We start from the raw sequence: 27,583 nt of genomic DNA on the forward strand, positions 1-27,583 counted from the left end.
ACCGTATGCATAGACAAGGTCTTGACGGACGTCCACGAAAAAATTTAGCATTTTTGACGTCCGAATCCGGATCACCCAAAAAATGGTGTGCTATAGCACACGAAAATCGTCGAAATGAGGCGTATGCTCGCTCGGGGCTCGTTTGACCCTCCAAATGGGTCGGACAAGCCGTGATGGCCAACCGTATGCATAGACAAGGTCTTGACGGACGTCCACTAAAAATTTGGCATTTTTTACGTCGGAATCCGGATCACCCAAAAAATGGTGTGCTATAGCACACCAAAATCGTCGAAATGAGGCGTATGCTCGCTTCGGGGATCGTTCGACCCTCCAAATGGGTCGGACAAGCCGTGATGGCCAACCGTATGCATTCCTAGCTAGTGTCGATCATATCTCTCATAACATAATGAATTAGGTGATCTACAAACTATCAAATTAAAGCCTTTTGAGCCTTATTTCATGCGCCACCAAGTTTTCCTTATTGCAAATTCTTAGTAAAACGTTATGACTATTTAAGTGAAGCCATGTCGGGCAGATAACCCCTACTCTAAGCTTAAACCGCGACGCTTTACACCTAATCAAGGACTTAGAAAGCGTTGATCAATTATTTTATGTTCATTTAAACTTCAAAACATTAGAACAAGGTTCCAAGAGGAGAAAAACTACGATTTCGAGCATTCTTTGAGTTTCATCGATTTCGCTAGGAATTTTGTTCTTCTAGATATGTAAGATTATCATAGTGTTGGTCTAGTTCGTCCGCATGCCCTACATCAACTTTCAAATCATTGTCACTAAAACAAGCATAACTAACAATAATTATTACTGCTAAAACATACATAAGTTGCAATTGCAGAAAGTAACTGGCAACTTTCACGCCACTAAAAGGTATATTTGTGCCACTAAAAACTAGCACTTGTGACAACTACTATCGCCACTAAAACATATATGTGTCACCACTATAAGTATGTTTTAGTTGCTAGAAGGTATATTTTTTGCCACTAAAACTTGCATTAGTGATGACTTTAATTGCCGCTAAAACAAGATTCATCATAAAAAGTATGTATTAGTGGCAATTTTAATCGCCGCTAAATGGTATATTTTTGTCAATAGAAACTAGCATTAGCGATGACCATTTTCACCACTTACACTGATATTATTTGCCACTAAAGTAGGTATTAGTGTAAACTTTACTCGCCGTTAAAACTCATATAAGTCGCCGCTAAAGTATTTTATTAGTGGTAACTTATCGCCGCTAAAACACATATAAGTCGCAGTATGTATTAGTGGCAAGCCAGTCGCTGCTAAAACTCATATATGTCGCCACTAAAAGCATGAATAAGTGGCAACTTCAGTTGCCCTAAAACTCAAAAAAGTCTCCACTAAAGTATATATTAGTGGCAACTTTGGTCGCCGCTAAACTCATCTATGTCGCCACAAAGTATTTATTTAGTGGCAACTTTTGTCGCCGGTGAAACATATATCAGACGACACTAAAAGCATGTATTAATTGCAACTTCAGTAGCCACTATAACAGATATAAGTCGCCACTTAAAGCATGTATTAGTGACAACTACAGTCGCCGCCAAAACACATATATGTCGCCACTAAAGTATGTATTAGTGGCAACTAAATTCGCCAGTAAAAGTATAAATTAGTGGCTAGTACAGTCACCACTAAAACTCATCTATGTCACCGCTAAAAGTATGTATTAGAGCAACTACAATCGCTGCTAAACTCGTACGTCGCCTCTAAAAGTATTGTTAGTGGCAACTACAGTCGCCGCCAAAACACATATATGTCACCACTAAAAGTATGTATAGTGGCAACTATAGTCGCCGCCAAAACACATATATGTTGCCAGTAAAAGTATGTATTAGTAACTATTGTCGCCGCTAAAACATATATAACTCACCATTAAAAGTATATATTAGTGGCAGCTACAGTCGCCGCTAAAAGTATGTATTATTAATAGCAACTACAGTCGCTGCTGAAACTCGTAAGTCGCCACTAAAAGTATGTATTAGTGGAAACTATAGTCACCGCCAAAACACATATATGTCGCCACTAAAAGTGTGCATTAGTGGCAACTATTCTCGCCGCTAAAACATATATCAGTATATATTAGTGGCAACTACAGTCGCTGCTAAACTCATCTATGTTGCCGCTAAAACTATGTAGTAGTAGCAACTACAATCGCTGCTAAAACTAGTACGTCGCCACCAAAAGTATGTATTAGTGGCAGCTGCTGTCGCCGCGAAAACGCATATATCGCCACCAAAAGTGTGTATTAGTGGCAACTACATTCGCCGCTAAACTCATATATGTCGCCACTAAAAGTTGTATTAGTGGCAATTGCGGTTGCCGTAAAATCGCATCTATGTCACCACTAAAATGTGTATTAGTGGCAACTACTGTCGCCTCTAAAACTCATATATGTCACAGCAACTAAAAGAAAGTATTAGTGGCAACTAAGTCGCCACTATAACTCATACAAGTTGCCACTAAATGAATTTATTTGTCGAAACTACAGTCGCCGCTAAAACTCATATATGTCGCCGCCTAAAACTCATATACGTCGTCACTAAAGTATGTATTAGTGGCAACTTTGGTCGCACTAAACTCATCTAAGTCGCCCTAAAAGTGTTTATAGTGGCAACTTTAGTCGCCGGTAAAACATGTATAAGTCGTAACTAAAAGTTTGTATTAGGCAACTTCAGTCGCCGCTAAAAGATAGATAAGTCGCCACTAAAGATCGTATTAGTGGCAAGTAGAGTAGCCACTAATAGTATGTATTAGTGGCAACATCAGTCACCGCTAAAAGATATAAAAGTTGCCAACTAGAGTCGCCGCTAAGCTCATATATGTCGCCACTAGAAGTATGTATTAGTGGCAAATCAGTCGCTGCTAAAAGATAAATAAGTCGCCCCTAAAGGATCGTATTAGTGGCAACTTGAGTCGTCGCTAAAAGGTCGTATTAGTGGCAACTAGAGTCACCGCTAAAAGATATATAAGTCACCAGTAAAAGAGTATTAGTGGCAACTTCAGTCGCCGCTAAAAGATTTATAAGTCGCCACTAAAAGATCGTATTAGTGGCAACTAGAGTCGCCGCTAAAACTCGTATATGTCGCCACTAAAAGTATGTATTAGTGGCAACTTAAGTCGCCGCTAAAACTCGTATATGCCGCCACTAAAAGTATGTATTAGTGGCAACATATGTTGTCGCTAAAACACAGAAATGTCGCCACTAAAAGTATGTATTAGTGGCAACTTAAGTCGCCGCTAAAGCGCAGATAAGTCGCCACTAAAAGATCGTATTAGTGACAACTAGAGTCGCCGCTAAAACTCGTATATGTCGCCACTAAAAGTATGTATTAGTGGCAACTTAAGTCGCCGCTAAAGATCATATATTTCGCCACTAAAAGTATGTATTAGTGGCAACTTAAGTTGCCGCTAAAACTCATTTATGTCGCCACTAAAAGTATGTATTAGTGGCAACTTAAGTCGCCGCTAAAGATCGTATATGTCGCTACTAAAAGTATGTATTAGTGGCAACTTAAGTCGCCGCTACAGCTCGTATATGTCGCCACTAAAAGTATGTATTAGTGGCAACTTAAGTCGCTGCTAAAACTCAGAAATGTCGCCACTAAAAATTTTATTAGTGGCAACTTAAGTCGCCGCTAAAACTCAGATAAGTCGCTACTAAAAGTATGTATTAGTGGCAACTTAAGTCGCCGCTAAAGCTCGTATATGTCGCCACTAAAAGTATGTATTAGTGGCAACTTAAGTCGCCGCTACAGCTCGTATATGTCGCCACCAAAAGTATGTATTAGTGGCAACTTAAGTCGCCGCGCCACGAAAAGATCGTATTAGTGACAACTAGATTCGCCGCTAAAGCTCAGAAATGTCGCCACTAAAGTTTGTATTAGGCAATTGCTGTCGCCGCTAAAAGATATACAAGTCGCCACTAAAAGACCGTTTTAGTGGCAACTAGAGTATGTATTAGTTGCAACTGTTGTCGCTGCTATCATATATATCGCCATAAGGGAAGTATTAGTGGCAACAACAGTCGCCGCCAAAACTCATATATGTTGCCGCTAAAAGTTGTATTAGTGGCAACTCTAGTCGCTGCTAAAACACATATTAGTCGCCGCTAAAAGTAGTTATTAGTGGCACCTGCTTCGCCTCTAAAACTCATATATGTCGCCACTAAGTTGTATTAGTGGCAACTACTGCCGCCGCTAAAACTCATATAAGTTGCCACTAAAAGTATGTATTAGTGGCAACTATGGTCGCCGCTAAAACTTATATAAGTCATCAGTAAAAGTGTATATTAGTAGCAACTTTAATACTCATATAAGTCGCCACTAAAGTTTGTATTAGTGGCAACTCTAAATTCCGCTAAAACTCATATAAGTTGTCACTAGAAGTAGGTATTAGTGGGAACTTAAATCGCCGCTAAAACTCATATTAGTTGCCACTAAAAGTAGGTATTAGTAGCAACTTTATTCGCCGTTAAAACTTATACTAGTTGCCACTAAAAGTTGAATTATTGACAACTTTAATCGCCGCTAAAACTAATAATGTTGCCACTAAAAGTAGGTATATTGCTTCTAAAACTCATTAATTGCCACTAATATATGAGTTGCAGTATATATTGGTCGCCGCTTTTGTCTAAACATTCATGATTGGCCACCAAAAGTATTTTTTAGTGCAACTTTTGTCGCCACTAAAAAGTATTCTTTTTGCGACTAAAAACATGTATTAGTTGACTACTTTTATTGCCGCTAAAACATTTATGATTGGCCACCAAAGTATGTTTTAGTGGCAACTTTAATCACTGCAAAAAGGTTTATTTTGCCACGAAAAACAACCATTAGTGACGACCTATTAGATTTTTATGTATTCACTATTTTCAAAAGGCATTTATTACATTTTTGGTGTTTGTGTTGTGAAATTTTTTAGCGTTTGTCACAAAATAGAAATTCACAATTGTCTCAATTTTTCGAATTGTGTGTCATACACTGTATGAGCACAAATTTTATTGTTCATTTGTTGTTCTATTAAATGAGTCTTAACGTTTCAAAAGTAGGACATTGCTTCTTTTGGAGTTGGCGTCACATATCAGAATTTCAAATTTATCTTCATTTGTCTATAAATTTCCAAAATATCTATTAAACGATACTCGTTATTTTTCTTGGATTTCGATCATGAAACGGAAATTTAACATTATATAATCATTTCATGTGATAAACAATACTCAAAGATCCTGGAGATTCCATTCTATCAAACGATCTCAAAATTCAAATAATCACTCCACTAAATTGATTAAGAAAAAAAAAAATCTTTCTTAAATCTGATTTACAAGGAATCGATATCTAAAAACTATGATGCAAAAAAGAATTTTGAAAGGTACTCTATGGTGCTCATTCTCATTCAACGGATTTTGTAACCAAGACTGCTTCTCTACAACCATAAAATGCAGGGGGAGCTAGCTTCTTACTGAAACTGCATCTTGCCAGGCTATTCCAGAAACTTTTGTAATCATATATTCTTGACACAATTTTAATTACACTTCTTTCATTCATCAACATCTTGAACCCATGCCAAATCTGCAATCAATAACATCTTAATAGCAACTCAACCAGACATGTGAAGAATATACACCACTCTGAATTTACAAACTAATCACAAGACATAATAATTTGACAGAATAATGAAACTTTTCTTATTAAATGCTAATTGACGAGAAGGCGTGTCTAGAGGTGTTAAAATTAGACTTTGGGCCTTAACTCAACCCAAAAGGTAGTTCATGAGGTGATGACTACCCAGAATCATATGAGAAGACAGACAACCTTCCCTCACCAATGCACGTCAACTAGACCATGGATAACATAACATGGGAGCCCAGCATTGGGAAAACACAATAACAAAGATGGACCTAAAGAAATAAACACTGGACATAACTCACCCAATAAGATAGCTCATAAAGTGAGGACTACACCAAAAAGAATTATGAGACATAAACCATCCCTTACCCAATGTGGGATAGTTAACACAACGAATCAAACCCTCAGGCTGGTTTTGTGCCCCATTACTTGATGGAGGAAGACAACCATAAAATTGTGAAAGGAGAGAATCTAGAATATAACCTTGAAGCACTGCTTCTACTGCTGCATTTGGGATAAGCAACCCTACAATCCGTTGATTGTCAGTAGTTGTTACAATCTGTACAATGCGGATTCTTCGATGGCTTTGGCGAGCCTGTATCCAACAACAATTAAAACCAATAAACGAGTGAGTGACCGTACATTCCAAAATGTGGGAAGGAGATCCAGTACCAAAGAAACTCCAAAAAATGTGGAAAGCTGTCACTCTACTTTTCAATGAGAGAGTAGAAGATTTTTCAATGAACATGCAACAAGATTCTAGAAGCCCTAAGAGAAAATGTTCACAGACTTTGATTTTTTCTGGGCAGACACCATTTATAAAACTAGTCTAGTAAGTTTCCCACCTTTTTGAGCTCCTTGTAGCTAAAACTAATCTCAGGTTAGAGTCTAGATGCCACAAAATGGCAAAATAGCCTGCTATGTTGCTTGGACTCTTCAAAATGTCAACGGGTGCGTCTCAGATTCTCCAAAAATAGTATAATTTTGGAAATCCAACACGGGTGCGGCATCAAAAGTGAAGAGTCCCCACAACTTCAGGAAATAGGGATAATCAAAATTGAAATTTAAACAAATGAAATCCATATGAAAAAGACCAATTGATTACTCATAAAAAGAGTTTTATGATTCTAAACCCTATTCATCATAAATTTTCTTTTTCTGTAGACTTTCTCCATCTCTTGTGTAACAAGATACTTCTATTTTTTGCATATTCCTAGTCGAAACTAGTACTTATGGATTAGATAGTCATCATGAAGAAAGATGAGTTATTTTTTTGGCTTTCTCAGTTCTTGTATCCCAAAGTGTGACACATCTCCAAGGCATATCAGAGATATAGAGGAAAATGATATTAAAATAAAAGAATGAAAGAAAATCTTACTTGCTTAGAGAGCGCCTTCTCAACAGTTCCCCACACAGGAAGTATAAGCCCACCTAATACATTCACTTCCTGTACTCTTCGACCAACTGTGCAGAAACTGCCTAGCTTACATTTTGGGCCATGCATGCACTAAAGATGAAAACCAGAATGAGTTCTGAAAGCATTTGATTCTTGCACAAAAAAAAAATCCCTCGATACTACAAGGTTTTTTTTCATTATCAGTAATCAGGCAAGCCCCTCTCTGAGGGTTCCTTTCAGTTACATTCATGGCCTGCTATAAATTTCGAAAGGTGATCCTCTTGTTTTCGCTTATGAAGCCTAGCTGGAATCGACATTTTCATGTGGAAAGTACAAGTTTGCTTCACTTCCATCTGTCCAAACCTTTATATAAAGAATTACCCTGTAACTATTATGGTGCGAGATAGGAGATACCCGTTGAAATAGCCGAGGTGAGACTAAGCTGGCTCAGAACCAGTCATCAAAAAAAATAAAAAAATACATGATCGATTCACATCAAATTACTCTTATTTCATTTTTTCATCTATTTAGGGGCAAATAAAGGTATACTATAAACACATTGAAAGGAGGGATGACTCTGTTCAAATCAAGACATACCAGCTATATACAAAATCTATACAGTAAAACTGTTCCAAGTCAATCCATATCCTACCTAGCAAGATTAATCTTCTCTTCCACTTCTAATCTATCAAAGTTAAAGATGCATTTAAGCCTTTGAGTTCTCTCAACTCATCAATAGATTTTAGATTTCTCCTCATCAGGTCCCCAGGAAATACCAATTCTGCTGAAATGCCGATTTTAACCTATTCTAGAAGATGTTGTGTCAGAAAGGAGGAAGGGAATTGGTAGTTTCCAATGAAGCAATTTAAACTGTTCAATTTCGCCAGGTTTTTATTTTCTACTAGATAAACTCTTCCATATCATGGCAGCAAAACTTGAAGTTCAATGGGAGTTTTATTTGCTCTTTAGATGACCAATTCACAAGAAGTTGTGCAGAGAAGATTTACAGTAGGGATCAAGGGACTAGCTTATAAGTGAAACTAGGATGCAGAAAAACACCCGAGAGTGCTGATTCTATGATTATGACGATACTATATGTTCTATCCAATTAAAAAATAAAGGAAGCTGCCCAATGCATTTTTCATCAGCATATCCTGCAAGATATATGATCATAAAGAATTTTACCTGTTTCAATGAAACTTCGTATTCGTCTTCCCATCCACGACGAGCCTTTTCTAAGGATGATAGTTTCCGGTACTTGTCTTTCAATTCTACAAGTGGCATCTCCCTAAACATCGAGAAGTGTTAAAGTATACACAGTGGAAGATAAGGTAGGGTGCAGAGGATGAAGCAGTCAATTTTCTAAAAGGAAGGTAACATATAGCCTAAAATTAAAAGCCTTTAGTACCTTAGGGCCTCTCCAACAGTAGGACGAAATACCTTATACATTCCTGAAGCAGAACTAGAACAACCATAAATAGAAAGATCAAATCACGAGCATTTGAACCAAAGGCACTTATATGAATAAAATTAACATTGCATGCTTAAAAGAACTCAAAATTGAACATTAAGACAAAAATCCAATGACAAGATAAAGACCTAGACCATGCATGAGCCTGCACTTAGGTGGAACCAATATATAAGAAATAAGAGATACTTCCAGCTTCCACAATAATTCATGATAGTTTTAGTTGTGAAAGGAAGGAAGCAATGGAAATGTCACCCTACGTATCTTTCCAATACAAATGAAAATTTAAAATTGTTAAAAAAGCTTGAGAATGATACATTTTTTGCTTCAAAGCTTTCACAATGTATATATGTTGCAGACTGTTCGTAGATAATAGTGTTAATTGATGAAATAAGCAAGGAACTAACCAAAAGTAGAAACTACAGAGAGTAAGGGCTTTAGGATAAGTAGTAGAGAGGATTGAGGAATATATAAAGGTACATCCTCTAGTTTACACCAGAATCCCAACACACATAAACATCTATCGAAAATATAGAAGTTTGATTTGTAGGCCCCTTGTTTTGTAGTACAACATTTTGTCTATAATACTACTAGTGGAACCAAATTCATCCCCCTAGGCGTCACATGGAAGAAAATAGTAACATATGAAGACTTTATTTTTCCATTTCCTAGCGTAAATAGAATATTTCATTTTATTGTAATTGATTGCCTTTCCTTAATTAGTTAGTATTCACTCGTATAAATACCCCTTCTCATTGGATGTAGTGCAATATAATGAAGCCTTCTCTTCTTTCTCCAATTCTACAGGATTGAAAGGCAGTTGAGTGGTCTAGACATAATTTATTGTATACAAAAAAAAATACAATCTGGTGCATTAAACCAACCAAGTATTTCCATACCCTTCAAATGCTAACAAAAAATGTCGTCTTCCCAACCATTCTCGTTTGGATTCATAGAATCCATTATAAGTTGAGCTAGACTCATCCTTTTGCTTCTCCTCAAGCAACGCATATGCACACTACATGTAGAGAAAAAAAGGTTACAAAGCGAAATTGGACGGTAACTATCTAATCAAGTTTATAACGGTACCTCCCACATCAATCCACGGTCCAATGTAAAAGTGAACAATATGGTTGAAGCACCAGACAAGTTGTCAACATGAACAGTCTGTAATACATTGATGTCACAAGATGTTTTATGTAAGAAAGCAAAGAGATATAGGAACGGCATAACCTTTGGCGTCCCTTGTAGTTCAACAGTGGTAGCTTTCACTTCAACAATTCCAGAGTCTAAATGTCCTTCAAGACGTGCATTCTGAACTAAAAGATCAAGAATGCTGACAAATAACTCAAATAACCTGGTTTCAAAACAAACTTGTATTATTATAGACATGGATAACAAGCATCCATATTTAGATGGTTAGAGAATAGACCTATTTTGGATCTCAGGTGGCAACCCCAAGAGCCTGTTAAGGAAACGCCCAACATCATGCATGTCTGAATCAACTATACGGCCAGAAAGCTTCCCAGAATCCTTTCCATTACCTTAACAATCAACAAAAGCAAAGAGTAGAAAGGGGTTAAGTTAAGGATGAGATGAGTTAACCAACAGCCCAACACAATATAAGATGAGGTCCAAGGTGCATGCTATGTGTTGATGACATTGTGATAATTGACGAAACTAGTGAGAGTGTCAACCAAAAGCTTGAACTATGACAAAACAATTTGGAGAATAAGGATTCTACACTGCAAGTTTAGTGAGCATAAGAAGAGTGAGACTGAGGTGAGATTAAATGGGACTATGGAGTTTTTTATCAAACAAAAGATTTATAATACCATGGCCAACTTGGCTGTATACAAGAGGTATACCAAAAAAGAAGAAACCTACACAACATGAGTCCTCTATAAATCAAGAACTACATGGGTGCACTAAAAGAAAATAAGGAAACAGATATTACTCTTTAATTGAGCAAAATTCATCTATACCCCTTCAAAACCTCTTCTATTTCTCTCTCCAAATGACTCACATTAAAACAAGAGGAGTAACATTCCACAACTTGTGCTTTCTTCTCCCAGATCCACTCTTCCCGACTCCTATTGAACATCAACTCTTTCACAGATCAGAGCAGTGCACATGAGACACCAAACCATCTAGAAATATCCCACCACGACTCATGGCTAACTTACTATGTAACAGAATATGATCCATAACCTCACCTCCCTCCTTACAAGGAAAACATTAGCTTACGCAAACAACCTTTCATTTCTTAAGATTTTCTGCCGTCAATATTACCCCTCTAGTGTTCACTCTCTCCCCTAGCGTTCTCTCTCCTTCTCTAGAGATCAATGATAAAACAATTCCACTATCATCATCACCACATAACCACCACCCACCACTCACCATTGCACGTCATTTCCCTGATGACAACCCTCCACCACCGGCGACCATGTACGATTTCCCTACACCCTCTTTCTTTATCCCTTTCTCTCACATTCTCACTCTCTCTATTTTTTTAATTGTTGCACTGTCACCACCGGTCAACAGGAATCCAGCGACCCCATCCCGACGACTGTTGGACCAGGGGGTACATCAGACCTTGCCGGACTTCGGCAAACCTGCCCATAGTAGTTTTTCTATTCTAGATTCCCAAATATGATCCACCACCTCCGTTCATTTCTTTCCTTAACATATTGTGCATCCGTTGTTTTCTTTCTTTAACAGATTGTGCAGCCCCTTATTGTAGCTTGATTGTTAACTGATTTCCTTAAATCTGATATTGGGTTCATGAATTTATTGGTGCAATATTATAAATAGTACTGCGTTTTTTGGCTCCTACTTTGATCTGGTATATTTACTTCAGTTATTGCTTCTGATTTACAGGTTGCCCTTGTTTATTGGTATTTTTTGTGGTTAGTTTGTTGATTATTGTGCACTTCATTTTTCTATAACCGACTAGTTTGCGTTTACTTTAGAGATTCTGGTGAACGATAGTTGACTACGGCAATGCCTTTGGTCGGTACTGGGGTTGAGGGACAGGAGTGGTAAGTGCGTTGAGGGTTCTTCTAACCTGAAAGTGGGGTGTTGGAACATAGGGACATTGATGGTGAAGTCCATAGACTATAGAGCTAGTGAAAAATTTCTCAAGAATATGAAGATTGGCATCATGTGTGTTCGGGAGACCAAATGGGTAAGGAACAAGCTTAGGGAAATAAAATTGAGATGGTTTGAGCATGTGAAGAAATACACAGATGCAGTACGGAGGTGTGAGATGATGGATATAGAACTCCCCAAAGTTAAATGTACTTCTCGATTGCCCATTTGGAAATTTCCCCCCCCCCCCCCCCTCAATGATTTCTTCAGGAATAGGCTTAGCATCTGCATTCTGCCCCCATAACAGTCCCTAACACTACCCATTTGATGGCCAAAAGTTAAAGAGGAAGAAGAATTATAACAATTTCCCTTAAAAATATTCCCCCTGTTCTCCAATTGAACCTCCTGCCTAAAAATCCCAACTGAACCGACCCCCCTAATCACCCCTCAAGAATCATAAACATCGTTTTCAGACCCCAAACAGGCAGCTTGAGGTGAATCTGGAAGAAATTCAGGCTTAAATGCAAATAATTTGGATATCTAGGCTTGTATTTCAAGAGAAAGAATGATAAATGAAAATGTTACATGATAATCAAACGGTTATAGGACTAGCAATGTTGTATGGAGTGAATGTTAGACTGCTGAAGTCCGGCACGGCACATTCACAAGTTGGATGTCGCAGAAATGGGAATCCTAGGATAGATGTGCGGACATATAAGATTATACAAGAGTAAAAATGACCACACATATCAAGGATAAAATAAGAGAACATCGTTTGAGATGATTTCTTCATGTTTCACATTGACCTCTAGATCCACTGTTTGGTAGGTGTGAAACCACGGTGAGGGAAGATGTTTAGACGGAACAAAGGTACACCTAAAATCACATGAAAAACATCTGTCTTGAAAAACCAATAGTCACTTGGAAGCAATGCAGAATGCAAAAGATAGGGCACAATGGGTATAACAGATTGTAATAAGCGATACCAATTAGTTGAAATTTACTTTAGTCATGCTAATAAGTTTATGTTAGGTTTTATGCTTTATAACACTTTTCTAGCCCTATTACAGATTTTTATGCCAGTAGGAAATATAGAGTACTTGTAATACTATTAATTTTTGTTTGGTAAATTTTTGGCCTATTATTAATTTAAGGGAAAAGGCTCAAATATGCCATTGAACTTTTAGAAAAGGTTCATTTATGTCATCAGTTAAAAGTTTGACTCATTTATGTCATTACCGTTAAAGAAAAGGCTCATTCATGCCATTATTTTTTAATGGTGGTTTTGCAAAACCACTTTTGACACGTGACCAATCATAATTCGGCCACGTCATCAATTTTTTTAATAAAAAAATCAAAAAACAATATTCAATTTTTATTCAGAATTGACTTTTTTTAATTAAAAAAATTGATGACGTGGCCAATTATAATTCGGCCACGTCATCAATTTATTTAATTAAAAAAAATAAAAACTTAATTCAATTTTTTTTAGAATTATGATTTTTTTTAATTAAAAATTGATGACATGGCAGAATTATAATTGGACACGTGTCAAAAATGGTTTAGCAAAATTACCGTTAAAAAATAATGGCATGAATGAGCCTTTTTTTTAACAGTAATGGCATAAATGAGCCAAACTTTTAACTGATGGAGTAAATGAGCCTTTTCTGAAAGTTCGATGGCATATTTGAGCCTTTTCCCTTAATTTAATTTGGAAACATGAGGATTCAAGCAGCACACTGCAACTGAGATGAAGTTATTGTCGTAAGGAAGTACTCCCCCCATCCATTTTTACTTATCCAGTATTGACTTACACTTTGGTTAAAGAAGTTTGCCACAATCATAGATAATTGATCGAGAAACTGTGATGACTTAGATGGTCCCGATAAAATTGTTATGCTAGCATACATTTTGCTACATGAATAATTCTTTAAATTGATTCATTAAAAAGGTAAATGTCATACCTAGAACCGAGTCTCTTATTATTCCAACAGAAACAAGTGCAGCTTTCCCCTTCAAAATAAAATCCTGTATAGCATCCGGTATATCAGCAGAACAACCTGGTGGTACAAGTGGAAAAGGATCCTGCAAACCATATAGCATGTTGAATATTCACTTGTACACATACATGCTTAAGTGGGAAAAGAATGTAATACAAGAAATGACAGTATCAAGCAAAAGGCATAGACACCTGCTCCATGATCCCTCTATACAACATCACAAGGGCTCTTTTCCCATAGGAACTATCGTAGTTATAAGCACTAAGAGATGGTCCAGCTCTGCAATATATAAAGAGCAATTAAAAAGAGCCGTAACTTTGCATGTTTTCATAATCGCACTTCCAACATATGCTAAACAATAACGCACTCACCGACGATCTCCCTGAGTCAATGCCCCAAGTGATTCAAGTCTCTTGGCAACAACGGATGCAAACCGCCGTTCGCCGCCAAGATTAGTAAATAGTAGCCTGTATATTGAGAAAAAGAAAAATATCATAAGTGCAAAATATGAAAAAGTGATTGTTACAGGGATTTATTTCTGGCAAGTATGAAAAGCATATTTTATGGCAACTTGTAACAATCCAGGTACGCCACCAAATAGTTACAATGGTAATTTGTATAAACCAGGTTGCCATCATATAGCATAACCATTATTCACATGTAACCAGACACGGTACCTACTTATACTCGGGTGCAGAAGCTTGATTAGAGCGATGAGTTCTTCCAAACTGCTGAATTGCCCGATCAGCACTCCAAGGTAACTCCAGAGTCAAATGGACCCTTCTTCTCTGACACAAGAGAAGGAATACAAACGGCATAATCAGAAAACAACTATCAAGAGCAGCTCATTCCTTGAGGATCGGAGGATATATGTAGAGAGAGAGAGAGAGAGAAAAGAGTGTCTACTACATTTCCACACACACATATATACATATAAGAGATGATGTCTTTTGCTCCATGCAGTAAATGATGAAAACAAAAAAACAAAAAAGCTACCTGGTTTAAGGCCCTTCTATCAGCTTGCAGAGAAACACCAGCTGATCCAGCTTCAGATATTATAGCTACCAGCTTCTTCCCTTCCATGAAGAGCTGTTTCTCATGTATATTGACCATTTCCATGCTTACATCCTTCCTAAAGCAAGAAAAAATCGCTCAGCCATTATGAGAAAAAAACAATCTATAATTTAATTTAAACATCAGAAACTCACGTATTTCGCGCCTGATAGGTGACACCTTTTCCATTAGCGGCCCTCACAAGCATGCCTTTTCTCCCTGTTATTTCTGCCACTTTCTCCGGGCCCCCAAGCTGCATAAGACTTGAAATATGTAAATCTGTGATTATATAATACCTCCAAGAGGCGCTTGGTTGGGTACAAATGTGGAATCTTGCAAAGCCTTGAAAGTTGCAGGTGGGTGCAAAGAATCTTTTTCAAGTTAAAAAAAACTTGTCTTTGAGTCCTTTGTTCAGAAAGCATAATGAAGGTCAAATATAAAAAAATTTAAATAGTAAAGTTGTAAATTTAACCCTTTGTCCTTCTAAAATGTAGGTTGAGTAGTAAGGTGGATAATAGGAGCTACGAGACGTACCAGAAAAAAGGGAGGAGGATAAGGGCAAAAGAGAGTGAAGATGAGGGAGACCAAAGGTCGCTACGTTAGTTTGGGGACAGGAGAGCTGGAGGTGGGCTGGTTCTGATGGCTATAAGGAGTAAGGGCCGTGCATGCTACAGGAGCTTGAAGAGGGATGTGATGTTGCATATGGGTGTGGTTGTGGAGAAGCGAGGAGGAAAGAGCCTTGTATGATTGAGAGGTATTTAAGTATATTGAAGAAGCAGTATGTCTAAAAGAGCCTAATGTTCATCATTTAAAAAACACATACACTTCACTCATACTTTCTTTTGCCAAAGAGGTGAGATTTGTTGGATAAATAGGGAGGAGGAGCACTCTCCATCAATCGTATCTTTCGTAGAAGACAAGTGAGGAAATGATTCTTCTTTACTTCACTTAAATTGCTTACACAAAATAGCTATAGTGCCTAGGTATTTATTTACTAGTCTAGTACATGTACCTAAATTTATTTCTAAATTATATATCTTCCTTAGTTCATGAACAAAATCATATATGCAATCTAGTTTGTTTTTTCAATAACCCCGCTTTAAACTAGATTCATCACTCCAAAAGTCTTTTGGAAGACGTCAATCTTTCTTTGGTTTTTCTCTATCTCATCCATGTTCATGGCCTCTTTGATGGAGAGTCTCCTTCAAAGAAAACTTTGATTGCAAAGGTTGTTCAAATTCTTGTTCTGACTTCTTTGAAGATTGATCTTTCTTCATTGCAAAGATCCATTAAGTTCATATATGGCCATTATGTCCAAATCCTTGGACTCATCAACAATAACCGCAAATTAAATCATAAATTCAAAGATCAAATAACTCTGAAGTTCATCTATGGCCATGATGTCCGAATCCTTGGACTCATCAACAACCACAAAATTAAATTGTAAATTCAAAGATTAAATACTCTTGCAATGACCAACCATCCTTCTAATCTTCTTCATATCTTCTCTTAATTATCATTGTTGTCATAATCTCAATCTTTTCCTTATGAGACTTCTCTTCCTTATAGAGTGTACATTTCATGTTCATCTTTCTCATGGCAGTAATATCACTCGTTACCTCTCTATTCAAGATTCGTTGTCGTGCAACTACTTCAACAGGGTTGACACTCTTGTTGGGCTCCTTGGCATCAGCAAAATTCTTCAGAATAAATTTTGAGATCTTGGTTATTCCCACCCAATGTTTTGGGAAGCGAGAAGCGGAAAAAGTGACGAGGGCTTGCTTCACAAAAGCGAGAAGCGTGAAGCGTGAAGCGAAGCGCGCGCTTTTTTTAAAAAAAGCAACATTTAGTATAAAAATAAAGAAATATTAAATAACTAAATAGAGGTAATATAGTCTTAGATTGAAAGAAATTACATAGGCAAAAATACTCATAAGTCATAATATATAAAGCAAAAAATTAAAAACATAATTAAATCACAAAGATTCAAACTCCTATTCTTCAACAAGGCTGCTAGACTGATCACAAAAAAAAAAAGCAAAAGAATTGAAAAAAAAACAGAGGATGCAGCAGTCAGTAATGCAGCAGCGATGAAGAAAAGAAGAGAAGAAGAAGAAGAAAACACTAGAGTAGTCGAAACTCAGAGAGATGAAGAGATGAAGCACAGGCGAAGATTGTATATTTCAGGAGAAAAGAAACTCATAGAGATGAACTAATAAACATTAGCTAAAAAAGAGACGAACAAAAAGTTACCTGCAGTGGCGGTCGAGGTTGAAGAGAGAGGCAGCCTCAGTCAAGATCGTCAGGAGAGAAAGAAGGGAAAGAAGTATTGTGAAAGAAGAGTCGCGAGGAGAGAAAGAAGGGAAAGAGTCGTGAAAGAAGAGTCGTGAGGAGAGGGAAGGTTATATTTCAGATTTTTTTAAAAAAAACCTAATTTTTTTTTTAAAAAAAAACCTAACTGTCGCTTTTTTTAATAAAAAGCGCGCTTTATTACGCTTTTGCCTTAGGGTCGCTTCTCGCTTCTTCATCTGATGAAGCGAGAGCTTTTTTCAGATCGTCTCGCCTCAAGATAAAAAAAGCGCACAAGGGTCGCCTCGCTTTGAAGCGCGCTTTTCACAACACTGTCCCCACCAACCAAAAAAGTTTCTTCAAGATGGTGCTTCTCTAGCTCAACATCCTCATAGCTGTAGTAGCAAATCTCAGTCATATTCATTTTTCATTTGAAGATTCATTCTTTCAAATCTTTGCAAGTTGGGATTCTGCACAGGTCCCTCAAGACAAATGTCTCTGATACTAAATATTAGACATTTGGGGAGGGGAGGACCTCAAATCACTCAAATTCTCTTTGAAGACAAGTGGGAAGTAATTCTTCTTTACTTCACTAACTTGCTTACATAAATACATAGGTATCTATAGAACTTTTCTAGCAGCATCTAATCTAGTTCAAAACTTTTTATGTTGGCTACTTCATGAACAAAATCACAGATGCATCCTCATAAATTTCCCAATACATGAATTTACTTAATTCATGTACTTGAGATGAACCTAGTTTATTTTTCAACAAGATTGACGAATTTGTCTAGTCATAATCATTAAATTCGAAGGCTATTTTCTTCCCTTTTTTTATGGAATTGAAAAGACTGTAAAAGTACCTATCTCCCAATTAAAGTGCAAATACCTATATAAAGCCATAAAGAGAACCACTGCCTACTATTTTTTACTTTAAACCACAATGTTCGGGAAAAGTACGCTGAGCACCCTATGTGCTGGAGCAGGACTGCAAAAAGTAGTGAAGACACATGGATCATAATATCGGCCTGTATATGGTGGTGTCTATGGAGGGAAAGAAAGGAACGTGTTTTGATATAGACAAGATGGCACTGCCTGTTGGGGTATAAAACGGATTAAATCTGACTGTTTTTTCGGTCTCCTGTTGGGGTGGACCGGTGGTAAAATGGATTGGGTTAATGATGCTGAAACTCTGTTACAGTGAATAAAAAGTCGGGATTACTTTTTTGGTTTTAGGGGATGTAACCAGGCACTATTTTGTTTAACCATATTTAACATTTTGTTAAGGTACACAGAGCACCCAGAATCAACACAGAGAGGGATTTCCAAATAAAGAATAGGGAAGAAACCTGGTCGATAATATCATCCAACGGATTGTTTGGAAGATCCAAAGAACGAATTATATCCAAAATCTTGGACCTTCTCTCCAGAGCTCCTTCATACCTTAACATCACACAGGTGGTTAGTATTGAACCTTCCACAAACACTGACCGAGAGATCTATAACGAAGAAAAAAAGTGAACACAATCAGACAAGAACCACATTTTCACAAGTTCACCTTTTTGATAGTTCCGCAACATAGGCATGTCTTGCTTGTATGTATTCATCTGTCTTTTCCTTGCAAGAGTGGCAACACCAATCCGCAGAAACTGGCTCTGTAACAGGTGGAACTAAACATGCTGGATGTATAAGTTGGCTACAACAGGAACACTGGAGCAATTTTTTCCTCTCCTAATTGGATGGCCACCAATAGCAGTAGGAAGATCAATACAAAAGAACCAAACACACCAACAGAAATAGAAGCACCAATAATCAGAGACTAGTACCTCCTCCGAACTACAAACATCACAGATCTGAAATTCATCGTCATCGGACTCGGTAGATTCATATTCAGAATCAGCTGTACTTAGTAAAAATAATTCAGCAGCGAGAAAAATGCCAAGAGCAAACTCTATGAAGCATCATGTATTTTACTCAGAAATAATAACAATGCTAAGAGAATTCGGGATAACTTCAATAAATAATCCTATTTAAACACCTTAACTGTTAAAGAGGGAAGAAATATTATGTCTATGGAACCTTCACTAGTCGTGAATCCTGTGATTACAAAATTGTTATGTAAAGTTCAATCTATTTCGAGAAAAAATATATCATGTACAACCAGAGGGTTTCAAGAAGATCCAGAGGTCTTGACATTTCGAAGATAAACACAAAGCTTATAGACTACACATGCTGCATGCATACATACTATAAGACATCAAATGCATGTATGATAACCACCACCAACCTAGTACCAGTACTGAATCTGGTTAGTTTTAGCATATACATGGTATGGAAACATCAATTTTGGACATGGAAGGAAGTTGTTTCCCAAAATTTCTTCATTTGCAAGAAATTCATTGGAAATCAATCATTAGTTGAACTGCAAAACATGATACATATCAAACTACTGCCAACACCAAATTACCCAATTGAAAGTGAAAGGCATAATTGACACAGGAAAAAAACAGAATTTAAGGATTAGAAATTTACTATCTGATTCTTCATCACTCATCTGATCACCCGTTTGCCATTTAGCAACTTTTCTCACTCTCCCTCTAATTGATACACCAGGTGTTGCAGAGTGTCTCTTTCGCTGAAGCTCTTTGACACTTTCATCTACGCATGACTTAGAAAGTAAGCAAACTGGCGGCCATTGGAGGAAGATACACAAAGCCATTATAAATACACATACCAGGAAGTGGTTCAGGTTCTTCAGGCAATGGATAATTCTCTTCTACAAATTTAAGTAACAACTCACGAGGTCCAGAAACAAAATCATCAAGTTCAAGACCCTATCAAGATTCAAGAAACACAAGAAAATAGGTTAAGGAACACAATTTTCATATGTCACTTGGCTTATTTCCAAACCTGAATACAAAAAGTATCTCAGAAAATGTAGATACATGTAAACACAGAGAAAACAAACATGATGCAAGACATGTGACTTACATATTTCGAAACAGCTTCCTCAGTTCTTGCTTCTCCAGTGCTTTGAAGCCCTATGACCACACATTTACCTTCAGTCAATGCTTCCTTTGCGATTCTAACTACTGCAGGCACCTTAGCGGATATACACAAGTGTCTAAAGAAGCGCTACATTTTAGAACAGAAAAAAAGAGGTAACTGAGATGTACGTCTCTTATAACATAATAAAGACATTGTTTGCATCAAGTAGCTTTTCAGCCACAAAACATGGAGGTCTTAAACCTGATGATTAGCCCAATAAAGTCTCCAGAGCTGATTAGAAGAGGGCTTATCATCAGTGAGAAATGCACCAGCTGACAGCAATTCCACTCTAAGCTCCGCCCAGAATTCAGCAGCTTTTTTATACAAGTCCTGAAAACATAAAATAACGAGTCAAATGGACAAAATGCACAAACTGAAAAATAAGAATATTTGGTAATCAACATAAAGGAAGATTTTCATTATAGTCGGGGGTATGCAACAAAAAAGCAGCACATACTCCCTTAAAAATATTCGAAAAATCAGGCATAATGAAGCTTAAAGTGAAAAATCACAATCACAATTCATGAGAAAAGAGGCAGAATATTTTGGCAATTTCAATCTTTCATGCCCATGAATAAGCTAAAGAAGTAAAAAAAACACTTTTACCATTTAAAGCACAAAACAGACAATGAAGTATCAAAATACCAACTGCAAATTTAGTTGACATAGCAACAAAAAAATTTGACTGCACGGTAAAGATCAAATACATTGTTCCTTTTGTTTCTTTCAAGGACCCATAAAATTATGGACCCTCCAGGAATCCTATTAAGAAACACAAAGCAAGTAAATGACATCAGAATCAAGCCAGATCGAATAAAGACTCTATATGGGGAGATATGCTCCCATTAGAGGAATACAAAGCTCTACCGCAAGGCATCTAAAGCACCCAATCTGACACTACACTGCCGCTGCAATTTAGGAAGACAGATACAATTTCTCCCACCTTGTAGCATTAGTGTGATTTTATTCTGGACCAACGTGAGCAAAAGACCACATTTTACCAATCATCATCCAATAAAAAAAATATCATACCTGCATCTGGGCCTCTAAAGGTACTTCAACTACTTCAAACTCTGCACCTTTGTAGCTAAGTGTACGACACACATACATACCCCTGAGACATCAAGAGGTTAATAGTATATAGATAGATTGACTTGATCACCTAGACATAGATAGCCCAAAAGAAACCTTGTTTTCATGTCCATGGCAACAAGTTCAAGTGCCCCCACACCACCTTTCTCCATAGCAACTGTAATTTCCAAAGAGAAAAAGGAGTCAACAAATCAGCTTCAGAGTTTCTAAGACGTCTACAGTTTAAACCACAACATATTAAAATAGGACTTAAGAACAAAAATCACAGAAGGCAATCTTAGGTCTCATTTTTTTCCTCAAGAAAACGAATAGTCTAAAATCTCATTTGTACGGCACCTAATGAAGGTCTTAATATTAATCATTCACATTTATAATCATTAAGAGACTGTTTGGATAAGCTTACAGCTTTAGGCTTATAAGCTAAAAACCATAAAATTTTAACTTTTGACTTAATTTTGGCTTTAAAAACAATTGCTTAGAAGCACCTTTTTCTTTTTGAGGATTCAAAAAAAAAACACCACAAAAGTGCTTAAAAGTTATTTTGTCTCAACAGCACTTAAAATAAGCCAATTCAAATGGCTCCAAGTCTATAAGTTTTTTAGATCTAAACCTAATCAATCGGATTTTAATCATTAAGTGTGTTATTTTTCTAATTTTACAATCACTTGAGGGATCTGAATATATCTTAATAAGTATGATCTCTAACAAACTCTTAAGTCTCATTTGTTTGCATTTAATAAAGGTCTTAATCTTAATCATTCAGATCCCAGTCATTTTTTTTTAAAATCAAGTAAAAGTATTTTCATTCCTAAACATGGTTGTACACAAGAGATACACCAAAAAGTAGAGAATTTACAAAATGATATGATTCTCTACAAGTTCCACACAATCCTCTATACAATCAACTGAGAAAAACTCGAGTCTACACCTTCAAAAGCTCTCTTGTTTCTCTCTCCAGACAACCCACATTAGCACAAGTGGAACCATAGTCCATGCCCTCTGACTTCTCATTCTTCTCACGCTCTTCGAACTGGATATCAACTCTCTTACCGTGTATGGCATTACCCATGTAGAGCCGAACCACATGAGCATATCCCACCATAACCTCATAGTCAATTTGTAGTGTAGCAAAAGATAATCGATGTCCTCACCTTTCTCCTTACACATGTAGCACCAACTGGCGCAGACAACCTTCCACTTCCAAAGATTTTTCTCTGTTAAAATCACCCCTCTAATGGCTAGCCAAGTGAAGCATACCTTCCTCGGCACCTTTGGATACCATACGGCATTATATGGATAAGTACACTCCTCCCCAACCAGAAGCTTCTAATAAGTAGACTTTATAGAGAACAATAAGCCAAATGAATTCTTTACTACGTTAAAAAGTCAAATTTTTAAGGGAAAATTGTGTTTGACTGACTAGTAAAAGCAAGTGGCCAAGCAAAGAGGAGCAACAAAACTGAAACTTGTAAATAATATCAGAGATCAATAAAAATTCTCACCTATGACCAAACAATTTTGGAATGTTCTCAGGCAATCTTCCCAAGATTTTTTCTCTCCTACTTCATAGGAGTGCAGAACACCTTTGTCGGTGGTTCCAGTCGGAAATTCAACCCTTACATTGTTAAACCATTCTCAGTTACCACCTTCTGTGATAGCTACAAACCTTCTTACTTTCAGATCCAACTAGACAGTTTTCTACACTAAAATGGGAGAGAATAGAATTTACAGTTGGGGATGGCTAACATTGGGGAAATCTAAGATGTTTAAGAGGGCAAACCTCTTCTTGTTCATCACCAAGAATCTCTACTTGATAAGGAGATGAAGGCTGCAGCATGGGCTCAGAAAAATTTACTCAAACTACACAAGATGTTTGGACTAGACTTTCAGGGTCATGACGAGGAAGCACTTGAGCTTCTCAAGCAGATTGGTGCATGTAGCCAAACGAAAAGAATGGAGCAAACAACGGATATTTAAAGAACCAGGTTTAAAGACACACAAGAGTTAAAGAATCTGATCAGCTTTGATGTTAAATTCAAAAGTAATGACGATAGATCTAAGCAGAAGGGAAGTCTACAATCTGTCCCATGAAGCTTAATATTGTGGAAAATTAGGGGGGTTAAATGACTTGGGGAAGAGGAGAATTGCACAGAGTTTAGTTCAAGATTGAAAGGCAGACCGCAGACATAGTTTGCCTCCAAGAAACAAAACTAGAGGATAATGTGCAGGATATCATCAAGTAAATTTGGGCAGGGATATGGATCAGAAGTGCATGTCTTGAAGCTAGTGGAACCAGAGGTGGGAATATTTTACTTTGGGACTATGGGAAGGGAGATCTTACAGGTTCGAGCTTACACATTATCTTGTAATTTCAAGGCCTAGTTAAGTGATTCTGAACATCATATCACTGGTGTTTGTGCTCCTAATAGCAAATTGGAAAGAAGATTGGTAAGGGAAGAATTAGTTCATGTCAGGGGTCTCATGGAGGGACCGTGGGACATCTGTGGTGACTTTAAAATATAGATTCCCCTCTGAAAAAAAGGAACTGCATTAGGACAACTGGAGCTATGGAGGAAGTTTCAGATTATACAGAGGATATGAAGCTCATTGATTTTACAGTTAGATGGTGGTACTCACACTTGATTTAAAGGAGGCAATCACACTACTGCCTCTAGAATAGACAGGATATTGGTTTCCAGAGAATTGAATACCCAGTTCAACAACATGAAGCAATCTACTTTACAGAGAGTGATTTCAGATCATGTTCTCTTCTATTGACCTTGGGAACAATCTAAGTCATATTTTAAATTTGAATGGTTAGACTCAGAAGGTTTTGTTGATTAAGAGTTAGTAACTGCTGGAATGATTTTTCTTTCTGGGAAACCAGATTAGATTCTAACCTGTAAACTCAAAGCCCTCAAAGGAAAGCTAAAAGAATGGAGTAGGGGAATCTGAAGCTTCGAAAGAATAAATTGCTTAGCCAGATGGTTGAACTAGACTCTTGTTTAGAGGATAGATCATTGACAGAGGAGGAAATTGCTAAGGAAGCCAATTCGTTCATGGAATATGAAGGATGTCTGAAGAATGAAAAGTGGCATAAAGATGGAGAGATCAAGGGATTTATGGCTGAGGGAGAGGGACAGAAACACCAAATTTTTCCACCAAACTGCTAATGCTCACCAAAGATATAATCACATTGACCAAATTGTAGTACATGAAGAGACTATAGTTGAGCCTAACTGATCAAAGAGGAGATCCCTTTTTTCTACAAGAAGTTGTACACAGAAGCTGAAGAATGGAGACCCACTGAAAATATTAGAAACCACCCAACTAGCACAGATATTAAAAAGGAGGCATTACAAGTTGCTACCTTTTCCTCAGCTACTTGTAACTTCATGATCAGACTTTTTTAACAATAAGAAGCATAGATAAATATATGTGAATCCAAGCACCTCCTTAGTGCTGGTTAGCACCTCTTTAATGCTGGTTTTTCTGTTCATTTTATAATGTATCTTGCTTACTGATCAATGTTTTTTCTAAAATAAAAAGAACTATGCTAAAGAACAGTTAATTTTAGCAACAGAAGGCTAACCTAAGAAGTCACGGAAATTAAGAAAAGAAGTTCCAGCTCCCCAAAGCCCAAGGCGAACCATGTAGGCCATATTGCGAGGCTCAGAAGCACCAGTTGCTGAACAATAAACAACACGAGCTTGAGGAAGACGAGCCTGTTATACAAAATGGAACTAGCTCATAAATATAACTTACCAAGAAAACAAGAAAAGTAAAATTACTTTGATCGATCGTAATAGCTGTTCATGTGCAACAGATATCAGGACCAGCAGATATTATGACCCAATAATGTCTGCTTCAAATAAACCCAACATAGCAACTGTATTCAATGATTATGTGAACATATTAAAAAGGACAAGCTTTTACTGTATATAAATATGCTAAATGGGGTGATGCAGATGTTAATGTTGATCAGACTAGATTGTGTTCTCTAGCTTCTCCTGGAGGTTATACCACTCAAAAGGCTGAAATAACTTGAGGATTCCGTTAAGAGGAAACATTAGATCAAGGTTTTTAGAATAATATGGTAAAACATAAAGCTATGGGTATCTTAAGGTTAGGAAGGAGCAGTTTTCATGCTAGGCTTAGCTAACCATCATTCGTGTTTACTTTGTGGAATTTCCCCGGGTATGTTGTATCAATCCATTCATCAAGTAATAAATCATCAAACTATATATACCAACAGGCAAAATCTGATCAATAAATAATTAAATATTATACATGTAAAAGAAATATATTAGGTCAGCCCATAAATATCGAGGAAAAGATCTTTTAAACTTCCATTTGTTCTCCTCACCATACTTTGCTTTGATAATGCTACTCCAGTAGGATTGAGGTGTTTGAGAATATCTCCACAACACTTTCATTCATTATCATTAGTCCAGCGTGAAACTAAGAAAGAGAGATGTGCCTAAGCAAACTGTGCACGCTAAGAGAAGAGGAGAGATGTTCGCGATTACAGTGTTATCAAAGGCGCGCTTAAGCCCTGAAGTGAGGCTCAAAACATGTTGAGCGCTTCGCCTCCCTTTATGTGTGCTTTAGTGTCGTCATCAAGGTTCTAAGACAAACATTTCCTTGCCAATGAGCCTCTTATGAAGAATTTGGAGCTAAATAATTGATATTTCACTTTATCATAATTTTTTTCAATTTCTTTGGTCATATATTTGTCATTTCATGTTTATAATTATTAGACTTGGACTAAACATATATATTTTATTCTTTTCTCCCTTTGCGCCTTTTTTCGTTAAAGCCCATGTTTTATTTGCCTTTGCGCTAAAAGCCCCCACAGACCTTAGAGTTTTTTTGCATTTTTCGCTTTCGATAACACTGAAGTACTACCACAAACCCAATCTACCATGCTTTTTCCCCACAAGAACCTTGTCAAGATGCAATACTTTCTTGTCCTCATTTCCTTGCCAAAGGAAATCCCTTCTAAGCTTGTCTACAATGGACATCATATATGCTGGGAGTGCATTCAGAACTGAGTTTATGAAAGTGACTCTACCTCCTATTGACAACTACTGTGATTTCCACTTAGTTAACTTCTACTGTGTTCAAGATATTCTTGGACTTTGCTATGGCACCAAAAGACATCCCCAAATTAGTGGTAGGCAGTGTGCCCACTTCTCCACCCAGAATCATCTCAAACCCTCCATATTAGGTACTGCATTAACTAGGTATAAGTAGCTCTTTTTCTAGTTTGTGTAAACCAAAAACTCCTTCAAGTAGAGCAAAATGCTCCAAGAATTCTAAGTTAATCGTCATCAGCACCACACAGAATATGTTTTTTGAAACTAAAAAAAATCTTTGTGGTGCTAGTGAGGATCAACTTAGAATTCTTAGAACTATTTGGCTCTATTTGAAAGAGTTTCTGCTTTACCTCCACAACCATTTGAAATCTAAGAGCCCTACTCTGAAGCTTCAGGTTTCTGATGCCCAACCACCATGGTTTTTCCCCACAAGAACTGTTAGAATATGAAAAGGTTTATACAATCCTATTACAGTAGAAATAGGTTTATACAATCATAGGAATAGAAATAGAAATAGGAATACTAAATAGTATCCTACTTGGTAAAGGATTGTATTGTAGCGTGTAAATAGGGTCTCAATGTAATAATGTAGAAAAAACAACAATTCAATAATGTTCTTCTATATTTCACACATGGTATCAGAGCCTCTACGATCTTGATAAAGAATCAGAGAGTAAGCCCTGCCGGCGGGCTATTATCCATATATGTTGCCTGTCCGGCCAATGATTATGGTTGGGTCACCGTGTATCTTTCTAGTGACTATTTTCACATATAAGTGGCTCTTTTTCTAGTTTTTTATTAATATTGATTTGGATAATTTAATTTCTGAAATTGATTTAGGTGCTTTAATTTTTTGAAAATGTACAACTAACTTATAAATTCAAAATTCAAAAAGGAGAACACGACTACACCTACCCGTTTGGCCACAAATATATTTGGGGAGAATTTGGGAACTATTATTTAGCCATATAATTTACCATTACTTGGCAAATATATTTGGCAAACATCCCAAGCTCACAACTTCAAAAGAATATATATAGAATGGAGGGAAGAGATCTAAACTTGCTTTTGGGAGTGCAAATCTCCAGCTTAACTACTTTCCACTGTATTATATGCATTAACTTTCCTAACTTATAAGACTCGCTCTTTTCAAATATAAATAACACGTTTCTTGTTCTCATTTAACTAACTTATAAGATGCATATTTGTTTTTGACAACCTGCGATTCATGACTTAATTTGGGTGGAAACCACATCTTACCGAAATTCAATGACTCAATTTGAAAAACAAACCTGGATTTCAAGTACAGCTTCACCAGTTCGAGTTGGCTGTCCCCCAGCTTCAGGGACCAAATTTTTTGCCTTGTGACACTACAAATGAAT

At 37.0% G+C, this 27,583-nt stretch overlaps 1 protein-coding gene across 3 annotated transcripts in view; it reads right to left on the minus strand.

Moving 5' to 3' along the window:
- Nucleotides 1–5,199: 5,199 nt before the first annotated feature.
- The window catches only part of LOC101248817 (protein FORGETTER 1), a 28,252-nt gene continuing 5,868 nt past the window's right edge, over nucleotides 5,200–27,583 (minus strand). The window contains exons 7-32 of one of the 3 annotated variants that reach the window (XR_011212218.1): nucleotides 27,494–27,571; nucleotides 24,695–24,827; nucleotides 21,199–21,259; nucleotides 21,043–21,124; nucleotides 20,212–20,340; nucleotides 19,954–20,097; nucleotides 19,697–19,796; nucleotides 19,495–19,620; nucleotides 18,789–18,862; nucleotides 18,521–18,693; nucleotides 18,312–18,405; nucleotides 14,829–14,926; nucleotides 14,617–14,752; nucleotides 14,302–14,408; nucleotides 13,992–14,087; nucleotides 13,812–13,899; nucleotides 13,585–13,705; nucleotides 9,963–10,074; nucleotides 9,764–9,887; nucleotides 9,620–9,697; nucleotides 9,430–9,548; nucleotides 8,471–8,524; nucleotides 8,248–8,350; nucleotides 7,045–7,425; nucleotides 6,150–6,261; nucleotides 5,200–5,609 (exon numbers count right to left, since the gene is read on the minus strand). Coding sequence is in view for 2 of the 3 variants with exons in the window: in XM_004248238.5 (XP_004248286.1) it covers nucleotides 5,578–5,609; nucleotides 6,150–6,261; nucleotides 7,045–7,173; nucleotides 8,248–8,350; nucleotides 8,471–8,524; nucleotides 9,430–9,548; nucleotides 9,620–9,697; nucleotides 9,764–9,887; nucleotides 9,963–10,074; nucleotides 13,585–13,705; nucleotides 13,812–13,899; nucleotides 13,992–14,087; nucleotides 14,302–14,408; nucleotides 14,617–14,752; nucleotides 14,829–14,926; nucleotides 18,312–18,405; nucleotides 18,521–18,693; nucleotides 18,789–18,862; nucleotides 19,495–19,620; nucleotides 19,697–19,796; nucleotides 19,954–20,097; nucleotides 20,212–20,340; nucleotides 21,043–21,124; nucleotides 21,199–21,259; nucleotides 24,695–24,827; nucleotides 27,494–27,571 (2,703 nt within the window). In the remaining variant the exon portion in view is untranslated. The remainder of the gene's footprint in view (nucleotides 5,610–6,149; nucleotides 6,262–7,044; nucleotides 7,426–8,247; nucleotides 8,351–8,470; nucleotides 8,525–9,429; nucleotides 9,549–9,619; nucleotides 9,698–9,763; nucleotides 9,888–9,962; nucleotides 10,075–13,584; nucleotides 13,706–13,811; nucleotides 13,900–13,991; nucleotides 14,088–14,301; nucleotides 14,409–14,616; nucleotides 14,753–14,828; nucleotides 14,927–18,311; nucleotides 18,406–18,520; nucleotides 18,694–18,788; nucleotides 18,863–19,494; nucleotides 19,621–19,696; nucleotides 19,797–19,953; nucleotides 20,098–20,211; nucleotides 20,341–21,042; nucleotides 21,125–21,198; nucleotides 21,260–24,694; nucleotides 24,828–27,493; nucleotides 27,572–27,583) is intronic. The other 2 variants (XM_004248238.5, XM_010328926.4) reach the window with 2 other exon arrangements.

This window comes from Solanum lycopersicum, chromosome 10, assembly GCF_036512215.1.
Source record: "Solanum lycopersicum chromosome 10, SLM_r2.1".
Classification (NCBI taxonomy): Eukaryota; Viridiplantae; Streptophyta; class Magnoliopsida; order Solanales; family Solanaceae; genus Solanum; species Solanum lycopersicum.